Here is an 18,321-nt window from a genome sequence, read left to right as displayed (position 1 = left end):
TGAGCCACCGCGCCCGGCCTAAATTCCTGTTCCCACACAATCCTGCTGACTAGGGGCCCCACTTCCAAAGTGAAAAACAAGTGGGCGGTGTACCGTGACGCGCTAACCCTCAAGGCCAGACAATCAGTCCTTGGGCTGTTTACCCAGGCGGTCTTGGAGCCAAGGGACAGGTCACGTGACTCCAGCAACTACAAAGCGCGGCCGCCAAAACCGGGCCCGGCTCAGAAGACAACTTCACAGCCTCCAGGTCTCTCCCCAGCTCGACGCGGCTCTACCGCGCCCCGCGCCGAGCGCCACTTGAGGCGGAGCCTCCCTCGCAGCGGCGCGCGCACCCCAGGGCCTTGCGTCGCAGGACTCGGCCCGGGCGCGCTGGGTCAGTGTCCGTGCGCGCCACTTCCGACTCAGGCCTCGGTTCAGGTTCCGGGGCGCCGCGGAGCTCTCGGCCCGTGCACGGCGCGCGGCCCTCTGGGGAATCTGGCGCCACGCGCCGTGCGGCCGCAAGGATGGAAGAGGCCGCGGCGGCGGTGGCCACGGCCGGGGAGGCCGAACTGAACTGGTCCCGCCTCAGCTTGTCCCCCGAGACGCTGGAGTCTGAGCTGGAGGCGCGAGGCGAGGAGCGGCGCGGCTCCCGGGAGGTGCTGCTGCGTTTGCTGCTACCTCACAACCGTCTGGTGTCACTGCCACGGGCGCTGGGCAGTGGCTTCCAGCACCTCCAGGTGCTGGACGTGAGCGGCAACGCGTTGACCACTCTCGGGCCAGAGCTGCTCGCGCTGCACGGCCTGCGCACGCTGCTGGCCAAGAACAACCGGCTCGGCGGGCCCAGCGCGCTGCCCAAGGGCCTGGCCCAGTCGCCGCTCTGCCGCAGCCTCCAGGTGCTCAACCTCAGCGGCAACTGTTTTCAGGAAATGCCCGCCTCGCTGCTGGAGCTGCGCGCCCTGCAGACCCTGAGCATGGGCGGCAACCAGCTGCAGAGCATCCCCGCTGAGATCGAGAACTTGCGGAGGTGAGCGGGTCCCTGCGAAAGGGAGGGTGGGAAGTCCTGTGGCGCCCGGTCTGGGCGCCGTGCATTTGTCACCCAACTGTTTTTTTCCAGGCTGTTTCTTTAACTGTTTGGTAGTGAGTACTGCCCGGCAGCCTCAGCGAGTTGTAGTAAAGATCTAGTGAGATTGCTTATGTGACAGTGTTTGGTATGTTGTGTTTGGCTTTTGAAGATTTTCGAGCCAGTTTTTCTTTCTTTCTTGTATCTGGGGCATGATGCGAACTGAGTGGGTACTCAGATGTAAACCTGAGGTTCTCACTTTGTTGCTCAGAAGTCTTTGGCATAACATGCAAGGGCCTCTGATCTGACCGTTCCTTTCCACTACATCCCTATCTCCCTTTTCTCTGTAGAAATACCAACAGTACCGTTCGTGGAGTTCAGTGAACCATGCACTTTCCCATGTAGGAAAAGCAGGTTATAGGTGCTGGTACTGGTATGCAGTCACTAAATATGTGTTGAATGGATGCATTGCCTCTGTACGTATGCTGTTCCTTTTGCCTGGAATGTTTTCTTCACCTGGCAAACTCCTATTCATCCTTCAAAACCTATCTCAAAGGGTCACCTCTGTGATTCCTTTCTTTACTGCTCCCTGCACAATTAATTATTGCCTAAACTGTACTTTGTTGGTAACTCATTTATCCTGCCATTGCATTTACCTATTGAATATAATTCCTTGTTTACAGGAGTTACCTGCCTCACCTACTAGATTATTTAGTAATGTATGTTAAATTAAATGTTACGAAGAAGCAGAGAAAGCAGCATAATAAAATTCCACTATAGGTGTCCTGCAGGAGAGTGGGAAATAGAGCAAGAGCAAGTGTATTGTCCAAAGTGAAAACCCCTGTAAAATATTTTCACATTCTCTATTGTATTTTCAGAGAGAGGAGAATGTTAGAGGTGGAAGGACCGCAGAGTTAAGTGTAGTGAAAATGACATTGACCTGGGAATAAGAACTCTTGGTGTCCAAGCCTTAGGCAAGTCACTTAATATATCCTAACCATAGCTTCCTAATCTGCAAAATAAAGCAAGACGCCTCTTCATTCACTCCTCAACAGATATTTATTGAGTACCTGCCATGTGTCAGGCACTGTCCTAGGTGCTGGGGATACAATGGTGACATGATCCTGTCCTCATGGAGCTGACAGACTAGCAGAGGAGACAGACGTTAAACAATTAACTGTAAACCTCATTATTTAATTACAATGGTTATAAGGTAGCAGAGTCACGCAGCAGAAACGTGCTGGGTGCATAATTACAATGGTTATAAGTTCTGTGAAGATGTGTAGAGTGCTTTGAGACAAAATAACAGAGTGACCTAACTTATTTTGGTCCTTGAGCAAGTAACATTTGAATTGAGCTTTTGGAGGAAGAGTAGAATTAACTAAGTGGTAGAGGCAGTGGGATCAGTTTAGGTACAGGGAACGGTACTTGTGAAAGCCCAGACATAAGAAGGAAAGTACTTAAATTCTGAAAGAAGGACGCTGTTCTATGAATTGAGCAAGAGGGAAAGTGGCAAATGCAAATTTAGGCCAGTCAGGCCATGCCAGGTCTTGAAGGCTGTGGTAAAGTTTGGATTTTATTCTAAGTGTGCGTGGGAAAGTTTTAAGTGCATGTGTCTTGCTTCTGCTTTCAGGGAATGGAGTTGGGAGAGGGTAGAGAGATGAGAGGAGATTTGAGGGCTGGTTAGAAGGAGGCCATTGTATTAGGATGAGAGATGATGGTAGTTTATGCCAGGGTGATACTAGGAGAGATGATAAAAAATAGAAGAGTTGGAGAGAGATTTAGAGGTAAATTCAACAGGCCTTGGTTCCTTCTAATTTTAATGTTATGTAATTACAACCTTGGAATTTTCTCAGTATACTAAGAGGAACCCAGGGAAAGTATTTCCAACACATGAGGAAATCCCGTTTACTGAATACTTACAATGTGGTAGGCCCTGTCATAGGTGCTCTAAATATGCCTTTTAATTCTCACAGTGATTCTATGAGATGATGTACTCCCTTTTTTTTTTCCAGAGGAAAATGAGGCTCAGAGAAATTAAGTCACAAGATCATAGACCCAGTAAGTGGTGGAACTGGATTTGACCTCTACAGTCTTTGACCCTAAACCCATGAGTTTTCCATAGTGGCAGAGTAGAACTAGAACATGAGTCTTTGGACTTTTGTTCTGTTGTATATGTGATCAGGAGGACTTGACAAAGTTATTCTCCTGGTTGACCTGATTTTCTGGACTAACAACTGTGCCATATGTGTTTATTGGTCATTGTGTATTTGACTCCAATAATATCTTTAATGTCAGTGTTTTCATTTTTCCGTTATATTCTCTATTTCTCTTTATTGATAAGACTTAGTAAAGGTTTAGGCCATGCTGCAAATATAAATTCTGATTGAGCGTGGGCTAAAAGGATTGTATAGAAATATGCTTTTAGAGGAAGAAACAGCCTTGGCAATGACATGATTCACCATCTTCTTTTTTACAGATAAGGAAGCTGAAATGTATTATCAGTGACTTGCTTGAGGCCAAACAGAGACAGTGAGAATTATGTGATTCAAACCTCAAAAACTACTAATTATTCACTACTAATATATTAATACATTGAAGCTTCAAGAATATAGAGGTAGAGGTTCAGTCTCTTAAACCTTAAGGTACCTGTCCACGAACACCATCTTCTCTTAGAATATACATGGATTCTGTAGGCCTCATTGGTAACCCTGATGTATATTGTATACCATGCCATGTTGCTTTTTAAACCATGTTTAGCATATTGGCACATTAAAAAGATATCTGACCTCTTTAAGAGCAATTTTTTTAAAATGCAGAATATAATCAATTAAAACTTCCCCCTTTCCCCTACCCTTCATTATTCCAGGAAGGAATAGCAAGTAAATATTCTTGGCTTAATTGGTGTCATTGACATCTCCAGATTTAGCAGGGTGTCTTCAGGTATGTTTTCTGTACCCTACTGATGCTTTCTCTGAGTGGTAAAATCTTTTTTTTTCTTTTTTTTTAAAGGGTTTCTGACAGATTACTTTCAAAGTATAACAAATAAGTAGATACTGAAAATCTTACTTATGATTAATTTCATTCCCCTGGAGTAAACTATGAGTGTGAGCCATAAAGTTGTGGATGTAGATTCTTTCCATCAAAATGTGAGGTTATTTTTTCTTAAATAAATATAACTGTTTGGCTATAGTATATCAGCAAACTTGTTTTTGTTTCATAATGCTGAAAAAGTAGCTATGATTCATATTTTGACCTATTTCTTCTTCTGAATCTTACTCTTTATTTCTCTCAATTAACTTAGACATTAATTGAGGAAGAGCTTAATAATTTATCGCCCAGTGGATAATAGACTTTAAGTAAACAAAAGCTTAAGAATTGTTAGGTGTCCAGGATGTTAGATTTTGGAGAGTAGCTTTGGCACAAGTGCATTTCATAGGTACTCTTCCCTACCATCTTTTCTTAAGTAATGCTTTCATTTTTCTGTTCATCACCCCTGTCTCACTCTTTGTTTGATGTGGTTTTAGAAGATTAAGATATGAAGATTGTGACAAAACAAAAGGTAAAAATTAATGCCCTGGAATGTTTTGAAGCTAGTGTACAACAGGTTTATATCTTAAGAAAGAGGTGATATGATCGGATGGTAAATAGAATGTGGTAAAGTTTAAATAAAACCCCCATTTAGACTTTTCCATATTTAAACTCACATACTGAGTTTGTCTCTGGCTCTCAACTTCTTTCTTTTATTCCCTAAGTTTGAGGCAAGTATCAAGAAAAGAGCCTCTATTCATGAGTCTACTTTTGAACATATATGTACTTTAAAATCCTATGGTGGGTGATGGCATTTGAAAATGATTTAAAGAGGATGCTACTTCAGGAAAACTACTTTCTGTTTTCTTTCTTTCTTTTCTTTCTTTCCTTTCTTTCCTTTCTTTCCTCTCCTCCCCTCCCCTCCCCTCTCCTCTCCTCTCTTTTCCTCTCCTCTCCTCTCCCTTTTTTTTTTTTTTTTTCAGTCTTGCTCTGTAGCCTGGGCCAGAGTACAGTGGCATCAGCCTCGCTCACAGCAACTTCAAACTCCTGGGCTCAAGCTATCCTCCTGCCTCAGCCTCCTGAGTAGCTGGCAGTACAGGCATGCACCACCATGCCTGGCTAATTTTTTCTATTTTTTTTTGGTAGAGATGGGGTCTCACTCTTGCTCAGGCTGGTCTCGAACTCCTGAGCTCAAGCGATCCTCTCACCTTGGCCTCCCAGAGTACTAGGATTAGAGGTGTGAGCCACCACACCCAACCAGAAAACTACTTTCTTTATCCGCAAATGTTCGTTTTTTCTGCATTTCTCTTCCTTTCTGTTTTCTCCCTCTTTGTACATCTCTGTCTCACTTTAACACATTGACTGCCACACTAGAAAAAAAAATTTTTTCCCCTGGGGCCACAGTGTTTTTTAAAACAAAATGATCCCTTTTAATTTGTTATTCTTTATTGTTTTCTGTGCATGAGTTATATACAACACAATCCATGGTTTTATAATTAAGTTGTCAATATTAATTGTAACAATAAGAACATCAACAAATAAGATTTTCATGAACCAAGTGCAAGGTTTTGCTTCACAAGGCCCCAGGCTCAAAACTAGCATGAGTTAAATACAACTCATATGGCAGTTAATGTGTTAATTTCATCTCCCTTTAATCAACCATATAAGATAGGCCTAATATATATCTTTATTATATTTAATGTCTTTTTACTTGGTTGGAGAAGCAAAAAGCATTTTCTACTTATACCTGGGTTAAAGTTGATTGGCACTAGGGAGCCTAGCATATTTTTTCAGTAGGTCATTGTCCCTCGATAGAAAAAAGGCATCCACTTCATTATCCCTAAGGATTGGAAAGGTGATACACTTTTCAAGAAACAACTTTAAGGCTAGTCTGTTAATGCTAAATAAAAAGGAAAGGAAGAATTTGTTCCATAAATTTATTGGTGTTTTCCTGTTTTCTGTATTCATCAAGCACTGAAATAATAGAATTGTTCCAACTCTGACTAACAGTGCAATGCTGACAAACACAAGAACTTAAACTCTACAGTTTTGCTTCAAATTCAACAAATTTACGTTCTCCTTAGGGAAAAGCATATTTAGAAACTGTGTGTGTTTTAGAAATTTAATTCCTATAAATCATTGAAAGGTGTCAAGTCCCTAGAACTTTGGAAATTATGAGGTTGAAAGTAAGAAAGAGGCCGGGCATGGTGGCTCACACCTGTAATCCTAGCACTCTGGGAGGCTGAGGTGGGAGGATGGTTTGAGCTTAGGAGTTCGAGACCAGCCTGACCAGGAGCGAGACCCTGTCTCTACTAAAAATAGAAAGAAAATTAGCTGGACAACTAAAAATATATAGAAAAAAAAAAATTAGCCGGGCATCGTGGCGCATGCCTGTAGTCCCAGCTACTCGGGAGGCTGAGGCAGAAGGATTGCTTGAGCCCAAGAGTTTTAGGTTGCTGTGAGCTAGGCTGACGCCATGGCACTCTAGCCTGGACAACAGAGCAAGACTCTGGCTCAAAACAAAACAAACAAAAAAACAAGAAAGTAAGAAAGACTCCTGAAAGTATAAATTTAATATGATGATTATGTAATCTGATTAGTGATGCTCATCAATTGCAAAAGAGAATTTACATAATTGCAAAATCATGGCCTTAGTTATATTTTAGAACTTACCAAATCCTTTTCTGCCAAAGTCACAATAACTGCAAATGTTTGACATTCTTTCTGTGTGCCTCCCCTTCCAAAGCATTGAGAGAAGTATTGAGTAGTAACTGATCACTAGAGACTAGTTTCTCTTGGTTCCTGACTATCTAGTAAATTCAGGCTACTATAACAAAATACCATAAACTAGGTGACTTACAAACAACAGAAATTTATTTCTCACAGTTCTGAAGGCTGGGAATTCCAGGATTGACCAGCAGATTCGATGTGTGGTGAGGGCTTGCTTACTGGTTCATAGACTGCGGTTTTCTCACTGTGTCCTCACATGGTAAAGAGAGGAGGCAGGCTCTCCTAGGACTGTTTTAAGGACACTAATCCCATTCATGAGGGCTCTACTTTCCATTTGGTCCATTACACTGACCTAAGCAAATAGAAAGGGCAGTATTTATACTTGCCCTCAGAGTTACTCTTCGCTTTCTTCACTTTATTTTTTTTTTCTCTCAGTAGACTATATTGCAAATTGTTATTTAACTATTAAATCCTTTATTAAAAGGACTTCCAAGTTTGTTCAACTTTTCCCTTATTGTCTTCTCATTAAAGTAGTTCCTTTTCCTGGGGTAGTTTCTATTATTTGGACTCCAAATATTTTATTCAAGTAGTTCTCATCATTTCTGAATAAGTGAGGATTGACTTACGCATACTAGGTAGAATCAAAAAACCCTGCCTAAGAACCTTTTCTCACCAGTGCTTGAGCACTTATGTGTGGAAGAATTCAATCTTGTAACCAGACAATTGATTTTTGCTACAAGATAATCTTTGAGAGAAAAAAAGATAACATAAAATTAAAATAGTCCGTATTCTGTTTCTAAGCATTATAAGTCTAAAGAGAAATGCAACCTTGAAATGCTTTATAGAATCAGAAATAGAAAAAAAAAAATCCTTAGTCTATTTTTTTTTTAAAAAGACAAAACTTCAGATTCAGGTTGGCTTTTTGAATCACCACGTATTAAGGAAGGCTGAGATTATGTAAGACAGAGAAGAAATTCAACAAATGGAATTATGCGTGTGAAAATATCTATAAGGCAATCTGTAAAGGACTTTAAGTATATTTCCTAACTTCAGAGAGATGAAGGAACTTCATCAATAAAACAAGAATAGGGAGTTTTAAAACTGACAATTATGAAAACCCCAATTAGAATCCCTAGAAATGAAAAAATATAATTATGAACTCATTAAATGGGCTAAGTGGTAGACAGAAGTCAGCTGAAGAGTGAATCCATAAGCTGAAAGATCTTACTGAGGCATTCTGGAATGCAGCACAAAGAGATAAAGAAATGAAAAGTATGAAAGAAATGTTAAGACAGGGAGGATAGATCCGGCAGTTCAAACTGCTAAGAGCAATTCTGGAAAGAGAATAGAGGCCAGGCCCAAGGGCTTACACCTGTAATCCTAGCATTTTGGGAGGCCAGTGTGGGAGGATTGCTTGAGGCCAGGAGTTTGAGACCAGCCTAAGCAAGAGCGAGAACTCATCTCTACAAAACAAACAGAAAAATTAGCTGTGTGTGGTGGCTTGCATCTGTAGTCCCAGCTACCTGGGAGGGGGAGGCAGGAGAATTGCTTGAGCCCAGGAGTTTGAGTTTGCAGTAAGCTATTCTGATGCCACTGTACTCTAGCCCAGGCTACAGAGCAAGACCCTAGGGGAAAAAAAAAAGAATAAAGAGAATGAAAGAAAGATAACATATGAAGTATTAGTGGATGAAATTTCCCACAATTAAAGAAAGAACTCTCTAAACTGATATCTTGAAATGTCATAGTAAAACTTCAGAATAATAAAGATGAATAGAGCAAAAAATGTTTAAAGCACCTAACAAGGAAAAAAAAACAGATTACCTGCAAAGGAATAATAGTAATATTGGTTGTAATAAGATAATGGAGCAGCATCTTCTAGTGCTAATGAAAAGTAAACTGCCAACCTAGAATTTTATGCTCAGCTAAACTGTTACTCAAGAGGGAGGGAAAAAAATGAAAACATCGGAGACAAAGGACTCCAAGAAAAATGACCCTTAAAAGAAATAACAAGTCTCCAAAAACAGTGGTGAACAAAGAAAATCAGTAAAACATCTTGATAAATCTGAATAATTATTGATTGGAAATAAAATAAATTTATTTAGAAAATCAAGGTAGAACTAATTCTAGAAGATGATATGAAGAGGACAGAGAAGGGAGCATGGATATGTGTTTTGAGAGAGAACATACACAAAGGAAATTGAAGGGGATACCTACTAGCAAAATAGAAATAGCATGTACAGTTCAAAACAGTAGAGGGGGAATGGAATAAAAGGAAACTTAATAAGCACCACAAAAAGCAGAACTGAAGGAAAAATACTGAGATATACCGTGGTAATAGAAGACACATGTCCAGACATCAACTATCAAAGTGTGCTGTTTATGAGTTACACTTAACATAAAGATATACCAATAAGTTAAAAGTAAAGAGATAGAAAAAGATTTACCAGGCAAAGTATCATTTCTCATCTAAGCTACTGCGTTAGGCAGCAGTCTGCTCTTCCTGCTTCCACTCCCGCCTGAGGTGCTCCCCCACCATTTCTCCAGCTATTTGCCACAGAGTAGCCAAAATGATCCTTCTAAAGAGCAAGTCAAAGTAAATGACTAGCCTTTGTTCAAAACCCTCCTTACAAAGGCCCGAAGGGCCTTCTGTGATCTGGCTTCCCAGGCTACTTCTTAGACGTCTTTGATCACCATGGTCCCTCAGTCACTCTGATCTACCCATGCTGGCTGTGCTGCTATTTCACAACACACCGGTCACTTTTCCAGTGCAGGGGTTTGTACACACTCAGTCATCTGATTTAGATCTCTGTTCAAATGTCATCTCCTAAGAGAAACCTTTCCTGACCACTCTATCTAGAGTATCACCTCCATCACTATCTGATTGCCTCCCTTTTTCTTTATGGCACTTAAACTGTCTGGCATAATAGACATGCCCTTGTCCATTTATTTTCTGTCTCTCTCACTAGAATGTAAGCTTCTTCAGGTCAAGAATGTGAACTTATTTATTTACACAGTTTCCCCAGAATGGGAATATTTGTTAACTAGGCATTTTTTATGATATATGATATTATTCCATTTTAAAGAAGAGAAAACTAGGGCACAGCAAGATTAAGTAACTGGTCCAAGTTTTTATATTGGTAAGTGGTGGAACTGGGATTTAATGAAATAAATATTAGTACTAACAAAAATAAAACTGGTAAGCAGTATTGATAATCAGAGGAAATACATTTCAAGACAAAATGTATTTAAAGGAACAAAGAGAAATGCTTCATATAATTGAGAAGTTTTAGCAGTCTTGAACTTGAAGGTATCACTATATAGCTTCTGTACACTTAGGGGAAAGAGAGCAAAAACTGACAGAACTCTGAAGGGAAGAAGGAAACCCATGGTTATAGTAGGAGCCTAACCACCAAACCAACAAGGTGAAATAATAAGAGAAACTATAAAAAAATGTGTTCAGTTAACAAGCTTAATCCTAAGAGCTACAAATTCTTTTTATACACATGTAATACATGAATAAAAATATACCATCCTCTAGGCCACAAAGGAACAAAGTTATGCAGAACATATATTTAACAACAACAAAGCTCCCAACAAATTAATGAGAGAAAGCCATATAACCCATGAGAAAGATGGGTAAACAATATGAATAGGTGATTCTCTAAAGATATACAAATGGCTACAAACATGAAAAGATGCTAAACTTCACTAATAATTAGGGAACTGCAGACCTGCAGATTAAAAAAAAAAACCCAGAATGGTACCATTTTTCACACCATCAAATATTAATAGTTAAAAAATCAAGCTGTTTTTATTTAAAACATTTAATAAAATGTTAACTTATTGTTGAAAAACAGGATAATTAACTGTAACTTTAATTTCATGCTAGTGGTCAATTTAGACACCTCTAAAGAATGTATTCACTAAAATAAGAGCAGAGGAGAAATGTAGAGACTTATGGTTTTCTACTCTTTTCAAAAAAAGGCTAGTGGTTTTCCAGTTGCCTGTAAGTGCATCAAATCCAAGCATACCAGTGTGGAAATCTGGGTTCCTATAATCTGGCCTCTCTTCAGCCTTATCTCTGGATTCCTCAGGAGGTTTTTGTCTTCTTCTGTTATTAAAAAGGTATACTCATTAAAAAGCCCTCTTCTCCAACCTGATGTCCTCTTTCTTCACATCTAAATGGGCTAAATTAATAGACCAGCTAAATTCATAATACTTTTGGGAAGCCTTTTCCAGTTAGAACTACTGTGGCTTTTTCTTATTTCTCTTCCTTTTCATTCAACTCCTATATCATTTATGAATTGTCCTTATTTTGGTGTTTTAATCATGTAATGCTTATTTTTGGGCTTGCTCGTGTTTAATTATAATAATGTCTAACATTGGTATGTCTCATCTGCTTAGGTACAGTAAAAGCTCCCTGAAGATTGCACTATTTCTCTAGAGATTGGATAGCACATAACAAATCCTAAGTGAAACATTTGCTGAATGAATAGATGAAACGTGTTCATTGTAGTAGAAACAATGGAGTATCTTGTCCAAATTGTATTTATTTACTTTTTTGTTTTTGTTCATTTATTTTTGCAGTTTAGAAAGTTTATATCTTGGGGGAAACTTCATCAAAGAAATCCCACCAGAATTAGCAAATCTGCCTTCTCTGACTTACTTGGTATTATGTGACAACAAAATCCAAAGTGTGCCTCCTCAGCTTTCACAGTAAGTAGTTTCAGACATTTATATATACACAGATATCCGTGCCTTGTAATTACTGTTTTGCATTCACTCACATGTTTTATATATAGAAAAGAATTAGGTATTCTCAAAGTAAATGATACAGTGTCATTTACAGTAAATAAGTATAGTTCTGAGGTTATTTTTAATTTTACTTTTAAATGCTTTGGTTTATTCCTCAAAATATTTGTTCAGCTTATTTTCTATAATCAAAGAATAAAATATTAATTTGGCATAGATTTCCCTTGGTTTTATGGGATCTTTAGTGATTTTATACTTGATATGAAGCATTCCTATCTTCATGAGGCTTAATAATGTGAAGAATCTTCATTCCTGTCGCATGAAATCTTTCCTTTTTTAGGTGTCTGAATGATAGGGCATTCGCCCTTGCCCTCTCCCTAAATATCTTTAACTGTAGTATTTTATATCAGCCAGCATATCCAAATACTCTCTAAATACTACTCTAAGCTTGCCGAGGTTTCAGGGGCAAAAGTCCTTTATGACATTTACAAATTTGCACTTTGATCCAGTTTCAGCACCTTTTTATTTTACTTCAGTTGACTTTAATTGCTCTTTTTTTTTTTTTTTTTTTTTGAGACAGAGTCTCTCTCTGTTGCCCTGGGCTAGAGTGCTGTGACATCAGCCTAGCTCACAGCAACCTCAAACTCCTAGGCTCAAGCAATCCTACTGCCTCAGCCTCCCAAGTAGCTGGGACTACAGGCATGTGCCACCATGCCTGGCTAGTTTTTTTTCCTATATATTTTTAGTCGTCCAGGTAATTTCATTCTATTTTTTTAGTAGAGACGGGGTCTCGCTCTTGCTCAGGCTGGTCTCGAACTCCTGACCTGGAGCGAACATCCCACCTTGGCCTCCCAGAGTGCTAGGATTACAGGCGTGAGCCACCGCGCCCGGCCATTCATTGCTCATTCTTAAGGGGAAATCAAGCTGTACACAGCGTGCACACACACACACAAACTTAATTTTCTTGGTAATTGCTTACTGCCATTGATTTTTATACTGCATTTATTCTAGGTTGCATTCACTTCGTTCCCTCAGTCTTCACAATAACTTGCTGACATATCTCCCTCGAGAGATCCTCAGCCTTATTCATCTGGAAGAGTTGAGTTTACGAGGAAATCCATTGGTTGTTCGTTTCGTTAGAGATTTAACCTATGACCCTCCAACTCTCTTGGAATTAGCTGCACGGACCATTAAGATACGAAATGTCTCCTACACTCCCTATGATCTTCCTGGGAATCTTCTTAGATACTTGGGTTTAGCCAGCAATTGCCCAAACCCAAAATGTGGAGGTAAGTTAATTCATTGTTCATGTTTTCCACTCATTTAGCTATGTTTTTGAATTTGACAATCTAAGTATTGTTTTATTAATAATTAGCTAAGTCTTCTTTCAGAGATAGTTTCTGTTTATGTTCCCCTCTTCCTTTCACCCTTTTACCAGAAAGTAAGTTGTTTTACACTCTAGATTTCTTTCTGTTTTTGTTTTTTTTTTCAAATTCTTTCCATAATATTTTAGGATTCATACACATGGAAAATACCCAGGAATTCTCATCCTATCTTAGATCTGTTATAAGATAATAAATCAGGATGGTAAAATGAGAGAAATCACAAAAGGGAGCATAAACAGTTCTAATTATTTAAAAAGAGTTTCTAATGTGTTAGGACACCTTTCATATTTATTTGAAGGATGTTTTCTTAGACTCACCATTCTGTGTATGCTATACCTTTATAGGGTATGATTCATGATGAATGAGAATGGGCTAAATGCGTACGGATTTCAGGATGTACCCTAGAACTTTAAATTCTTTTAAATCCATGGTTCAGAATTTTTTAAGTTTGGTATTTAGAATTAAGCAAATGATATAAGGCAAAAAGTAAGGTAAGTATCCAAAAGAATTCAAAATGCTATTGGAAATCACAGGGGGGAAAGAGTACATTGAATTAAATCTAGAAAACATGAGATGATTCTTGAGGTATGAAGTAGATTTTGATAGGGTAAGATTGAGAATAGGAAACTTTTCAGACCGAGAGTACAAAGTGGAGACAGAGCAGTATGGGACGGAATGTTGGATAAGTAATAATTTGGCTCAGATGTACAGTTAGGGGAGTAATGAGAGAGAAGAGTGAAAAGATGCATTGAGGCCAGGTTGTGAAGGGCCTGAAGTGCCAGGGTGTGTGGGTGGGAATTGGTGACTGATAGCAGGTCATTTTGTTTTGACTGCCTCATAAAAGACTACTTAAAAAAAATTCCGGTAGGTACTGAGGAAATGCTGCATAAAGAAGACCAAAACCAGGTGAGATTTTCCCTGGAAGTCACATCTTGTCTTGAAACTGTTATAAGGTTGAAAGGGAGAAAATGATTAAATTCCTCAAAGATTGTTAAAAGATAAAAAAGACACTTTGGGTTTAAAAAGAATACTATAGGCCGTTTCTAGTCACTCAGACGGTAGAGGTTACAGTGCTGTGCTAAGTTAGAAGTGCTTACGCTTTTCTCTGTGGTTCTCTTTTCCTGAATTGGCTATCACTGTGACGGAGGAAAACAAAGAGGACAGGCCTTCATACCAGGCCTTTAGACCTAATAATCTAAATCTAGCCTCTTCTTTGAATTCATCCTTTTCTAGAAATGAACTTCTGTAAGAATTCTGTTTTCTCTCTGAAATGGTTTCTTAATGACTTCTTTAGTATACTGGTATGCTGTTTATCTCAGGAACAAAAATGATTTAAAAATTATCAGTTTAAAATTTGAAATAATATATAAGATGAATCATTAGACATTTTTCTCCTCAGATTCATTATCGATCTGGAAGTTAAACAGAAGTACTTTTATATTTCGTGAGGTGTTTTCTTTTTATAGTCTGAGATCTTACAAATGATAAGAAAGTATTGTACTATTTTAGCTCACAGTGACTCCATAATGCTTTATTTTATTATTCCATCTATCTGTAGGAAGCTAACACATTTTGGGGAGATTTATTATCAATCTATTGATTAACAAATTTATTGAATGTATCTACTTTCCTAAATTGTCGAATGTAATGTACCACAAATTTCCCCCTTTAAACTATTACGAGTTATATACTTACTACAAGATTAGAAAACTACAATGTTAGTGGGGCAGTATCAGGAAAAAAAATAGAAATAGAAATCATTTTTTCTCCTTTGCTTAGACCACATCTTTTTATTTTGGCCCTTTACATGATAAATATACAGTAGTTGGTGCCAGAGGAAACTTAGTAGGGTTTAAAGGTTGAGATTCCCCTCCAAAAAGGCAGTGAGACCCAAAATTCTAAGTGTTCTGGTTTTACTGCAATCATTATGATAGTCTTTCTGTGTTAGAGATGTGTAGTATCTTTTTAAGGATCAGCTAGATCCCAGAGGCATAGCAATCTCTGCTTTCCTCTCAGCTCTGGCTCTGTTTTTACTTAGCTGATGGGCCATAGTTTAGGAGCACTAACTCAGGAATCAAAAGAGTTGACTACTTCTTTCAGTCTACCTGACAATATATAATGATGTGAGAATCAAGAGTGAGATCATCAGAGAAATAGCAGTAGCTTTGAGGCCTGTAGATTTAGAGCCTGTTGGAAATGTGAGATGGCATTTTGTTTCTTTCAATTTTGCCTTGAAAGTACATAAGAACAGGGGTACCAGAAGCCATCTCCTTTGTGCAAATTTTGTGTATAATAACTAATTCTTTAAGATCATTATTAAAGAAGTTTTTGTTTTGTTTTAGTCTCCTGACTGTAAGGTAGTACTAAAGGGGGTAGGTTGGGGAATAGTGGAAGGGCAGTTTAGGTATCTTATAATCTCCCTTAGCCACTGTCCCCCAAAGCCACCCAGAGAAAAGAAGCTAAGTAAACAGTATCCTTTGTGTGCCTGCTCCCTTTAAGACAAATCTCCTTGCCTTCTCATTGCAGCCAAATTGCCCTAAGACCTTCCAGTAGGTCTATACACACCTATAGATGCAAGTACTATTTCTGCTTAACATTCACAAAAGAGAAGACTTTTGTGACATTTCTCCAGAATGCTGGAGAAGGGTTGAAAAAGAAACTGTGGTTCCTTGCTTTGTAATGATTACTTTGTATTCCTTCTCTCTAGGAGTCTACTTTGACTGCTGTGTCAGACAAATTAAATTTGTGGACTTCTGTGGGAAATACCGCCTCCCACTGATGCACTACTTGTGTTCTCCAGAATGCTCTTCCCCTTGCAGTTCTGCCTCTCACAGCTCCACATCCCAGAGCGAATCTGACTCAGAAGACGAGGCTAGTGTTGCCGCACACAGAATGCAGAAAGTTCTTCTTGGTTGAACAAGGGTGATGTGAAATACTAAAATACTGCGCAAAAGTGGTTAAAAAAGAAAATAGAGCTTGAAGTTTACTGGAAACCTTATCTTCATTCTGAGTGTCTATGAAAGACTCAAGGATGATGTAAAAGATTTTGTTTTATCTACCCATTCAGCAGGAATGAGTCCAGTTCCATGTTTGGATTCTTTGAATGTAATTTACTCTGAATGGCAGTTCCAAATTGAGCTGATTGTTTGCAATTTTCACTCTAGTTTTGCATGAATCACACAGTAGAATGGTACATTCTGAAGAGCAGTGCTATGAAAAGCCATAACTATGAGTAGTGTAACTTGTAGCAGTTGAGATGAAGAATGCAGGAAGTTATCAAAGCTGTAGCTATTACCAGAGTTGTCCTGGGGTTCAGGTTGACCATTATCAGGATTAGCCCTCCCTTCTTATATTGCCCATGTGTTTAGATTACACAGCTATTCAGATAAGCTCACACATGGTTGCGTAGGACCTAAACTTTTCTGACCAACTAGCTGGTAAAGTAAGGGATATAACTTTTAAGTGGGATATTAAGACTCTTCAGTTCTTATCCTTTGTTCTATATGATCGTTATTAACATGTAATCCAACAATGACTGTTATAGTGCCTTAATCCTAGCAAGGATATAGAAATTTATTCAAGAAATTATGTCAGAGTAACCTAAAACATGACCTACTATACAGAACACTTTAAAATATGCTTTCACAGAACTAGGTCAACAACTATATATCCAATATCTGATCTCATGGCCATTTTAACTTCATTTTTTTATTCGAATGTATAGTAACCCCTTCTAAGCACATCACTTTTATACTTAATGGGAGGCCACAGTCTTAATCTTCTCATCGTAAGACAGAATAATAGTTTTTGACAGAAAATTCTGGAAGAAATGTAAGCTAGAAAACTGCTTTATATCTTGCATTAAGCTGAGTGGGAAAAAAAAATGACTCCTTTGCCTGTGTAGTCGGCTGAACTATAATTTTCCTTACATTTAAAAGAGAAACTATTGATAATACAACTAGAAAAACATGACAAGAAGCCAAATAAAATTGGAGGAAGGAGTCATTGTGTTTATACACAATAGAATAGTTTCCAAAACTACTTAAGCTATGGAATACTTTTTAAAAATAAAGTATTGATAAAGTAGAAAAAAAATATTAGCTATATTATATCTTTATAGCAGAAAAAGTTTCACAAATTAATTGCCATTAGAAATTACCAAATTTTTATTAACTAGTTTAAATTACAATGAATATTGAATAATACAGCACAACTATAAGTTGATATTATAAAGTACCCAACATTTACTAGTAATCATTGGATAACCAACCTATAATAACATAATGTTTTGTTGGTAACTGCTAAATATATAATATATACAGATCAGATAAGTGTTAGAACATCAGATGATCTCTTTTTGACTTCTGGCATTCATGACTGGGCACATCATTTCTTTTTTTTTTTTTTTTTATCTCTCAAAATCATTAAGTATGGGCACATCATTTCTTAAAGGCAGATTGTTGTATAACAATGATATATATATGTATTAGGATTTTTCATATGTATTTTTTATTGTAGAAGAAACTGTAGTATAGGGTAATTCAGGGTTTATGTGTTTATTTGTATGTTAATTCATGAAACATGAGAGTTTCATGAACTGCAGTTGTGAAACGCTGCTATAGAGTGAATCCCTTCCCCTTTACCTTGTAACAATGTAGTAATTTTCTTTTTGGTTCAGAAATTTTTTGTCTATAGAAGTAATCTAATGATTCTACTGCCTAGCAAAGTAGTACATGAGTGCTTATATCATAAAATAGAGATAATAAAGTCTTTGCTTACTTTTCCATCTGAGCCACAGCATGCTGCAAACTGCATAATTATGGAAGATAAAGATGACTTAGGCCATGCCTAAGTGACAAACCTAAAATGTTTTGTAAGTGACTTAGTTAAGATACATAAAATATTGTCATAGAAAATAATGTATTCATAGTAAAATACCTAAATTGATAGGACCAAATTTTTCTGGCTTAAATACCTCTGCTTATTTAAGCAGATTACCAGCTTGACCTAAGTAACAGCTTGAATAGTCTTCTAAGAGTTTATCTTTGTAAAATAAATTGGTAGGTATATAAATATAGTACTTAACCTTACATACCATTTCCAGCTTCCTAGAAAGAAGGTATACTGTTTCATCTTTTACAAATATAAATAGGTCCAACCAGAAACAGTTTCTAGCCTTTGCTATGTATTATAGATGTATACCACAGTGTTCTTTCAACAAAATGTGGTTCTGTGTACTGTTGAAAAATCTGTGATCAAGGTGCAACTGTCTTTGGTAAACTTTTAATGAACCTACATTTTAACTGTTAGTGTTATCTTTTTAAAAAATCTTTTTTTTTTTTTTGAGACAGAGTCTCACTGTGTTGCCCCGGCTAGAGTGCCATG

General features: G+C 38.1%; 1 protein-coding gene across 1 annotated transcript; it reads left to right on the top strand.

The window, feature by feature from the left end:
* The first annotated feature begins 250 nt into the window (after window positions 1–250).
* Window positions 251–16,667, top strand: LRRC58 (leucine rich repeat containing 58). Its single transcript, XM_012640542.1, has 4 exons — window positions 251–1,003; window positions 11,387–11,515; window positions 12,563–12,840; window positions 15,644–16,667. Exons 1-4 carry the CDS (start codon window positions 504–506, stop codon window positions 15,850–15,852), a joined length of 1,116 nt encoding a protein of 371 aa, XP_012495996.1. The 5' UTR covers window positions 251–503; the 3' UTR covers window positions 15,853–16,667.
* The last annotated feature ends 1,654 nt before the right edge of the window (window positions 16,668–18,321 follow it).

The sequence above is a fragment of the Propithecus coquereli genome, unplaced genomic scaffold, assembly GCF_000956105.1.
Source record: "Propithecus coquereli isolate 6110/MARCELLA unplaced genomic scaffold, Pcoq_1.0 Scaffold10, whole genome shotgun sequence".
Classification (NCBI taxonomy): domain Eukaryota; kingdom Metazoa; phylum Chordata; class Mammalia; order Primates; family Indriidae; genus Propithecus; species Propithecus coquereli.
Note: the sequence above shows the minus strand (reverse complement) of the source record. Positions and strands in the feature narration are given on the sequence as shown.

What these genes read in the sequence shown, in the direction of transcription:
- LRRC58 (XM_012640542.1), top strand. Translation starts at nt 504, where the DNA reads ATGGAAGAGGCCGCGGCGGCGGTGGCCACGGCCGGGGAGGCCGAACTG. An exon ending in GAGATCGAGAACTTGCGGAG is followed by an intron (nt 1,004 to 11,386) that starts GTGAGCGGGTCC and finishes TTATTTTTGCAG; the next exon opens with TTTAGAAAGTTTATATCTTG. An exon ending in GTGCCTCCTCAGCTTTCACA is followed by an intron (nt 11,516 to 12,562) that starts GTAAGTAGTTTC and finishes CATTTATTCTAG; the next exon opens with GTTGCATTCACTTCGTTCCC.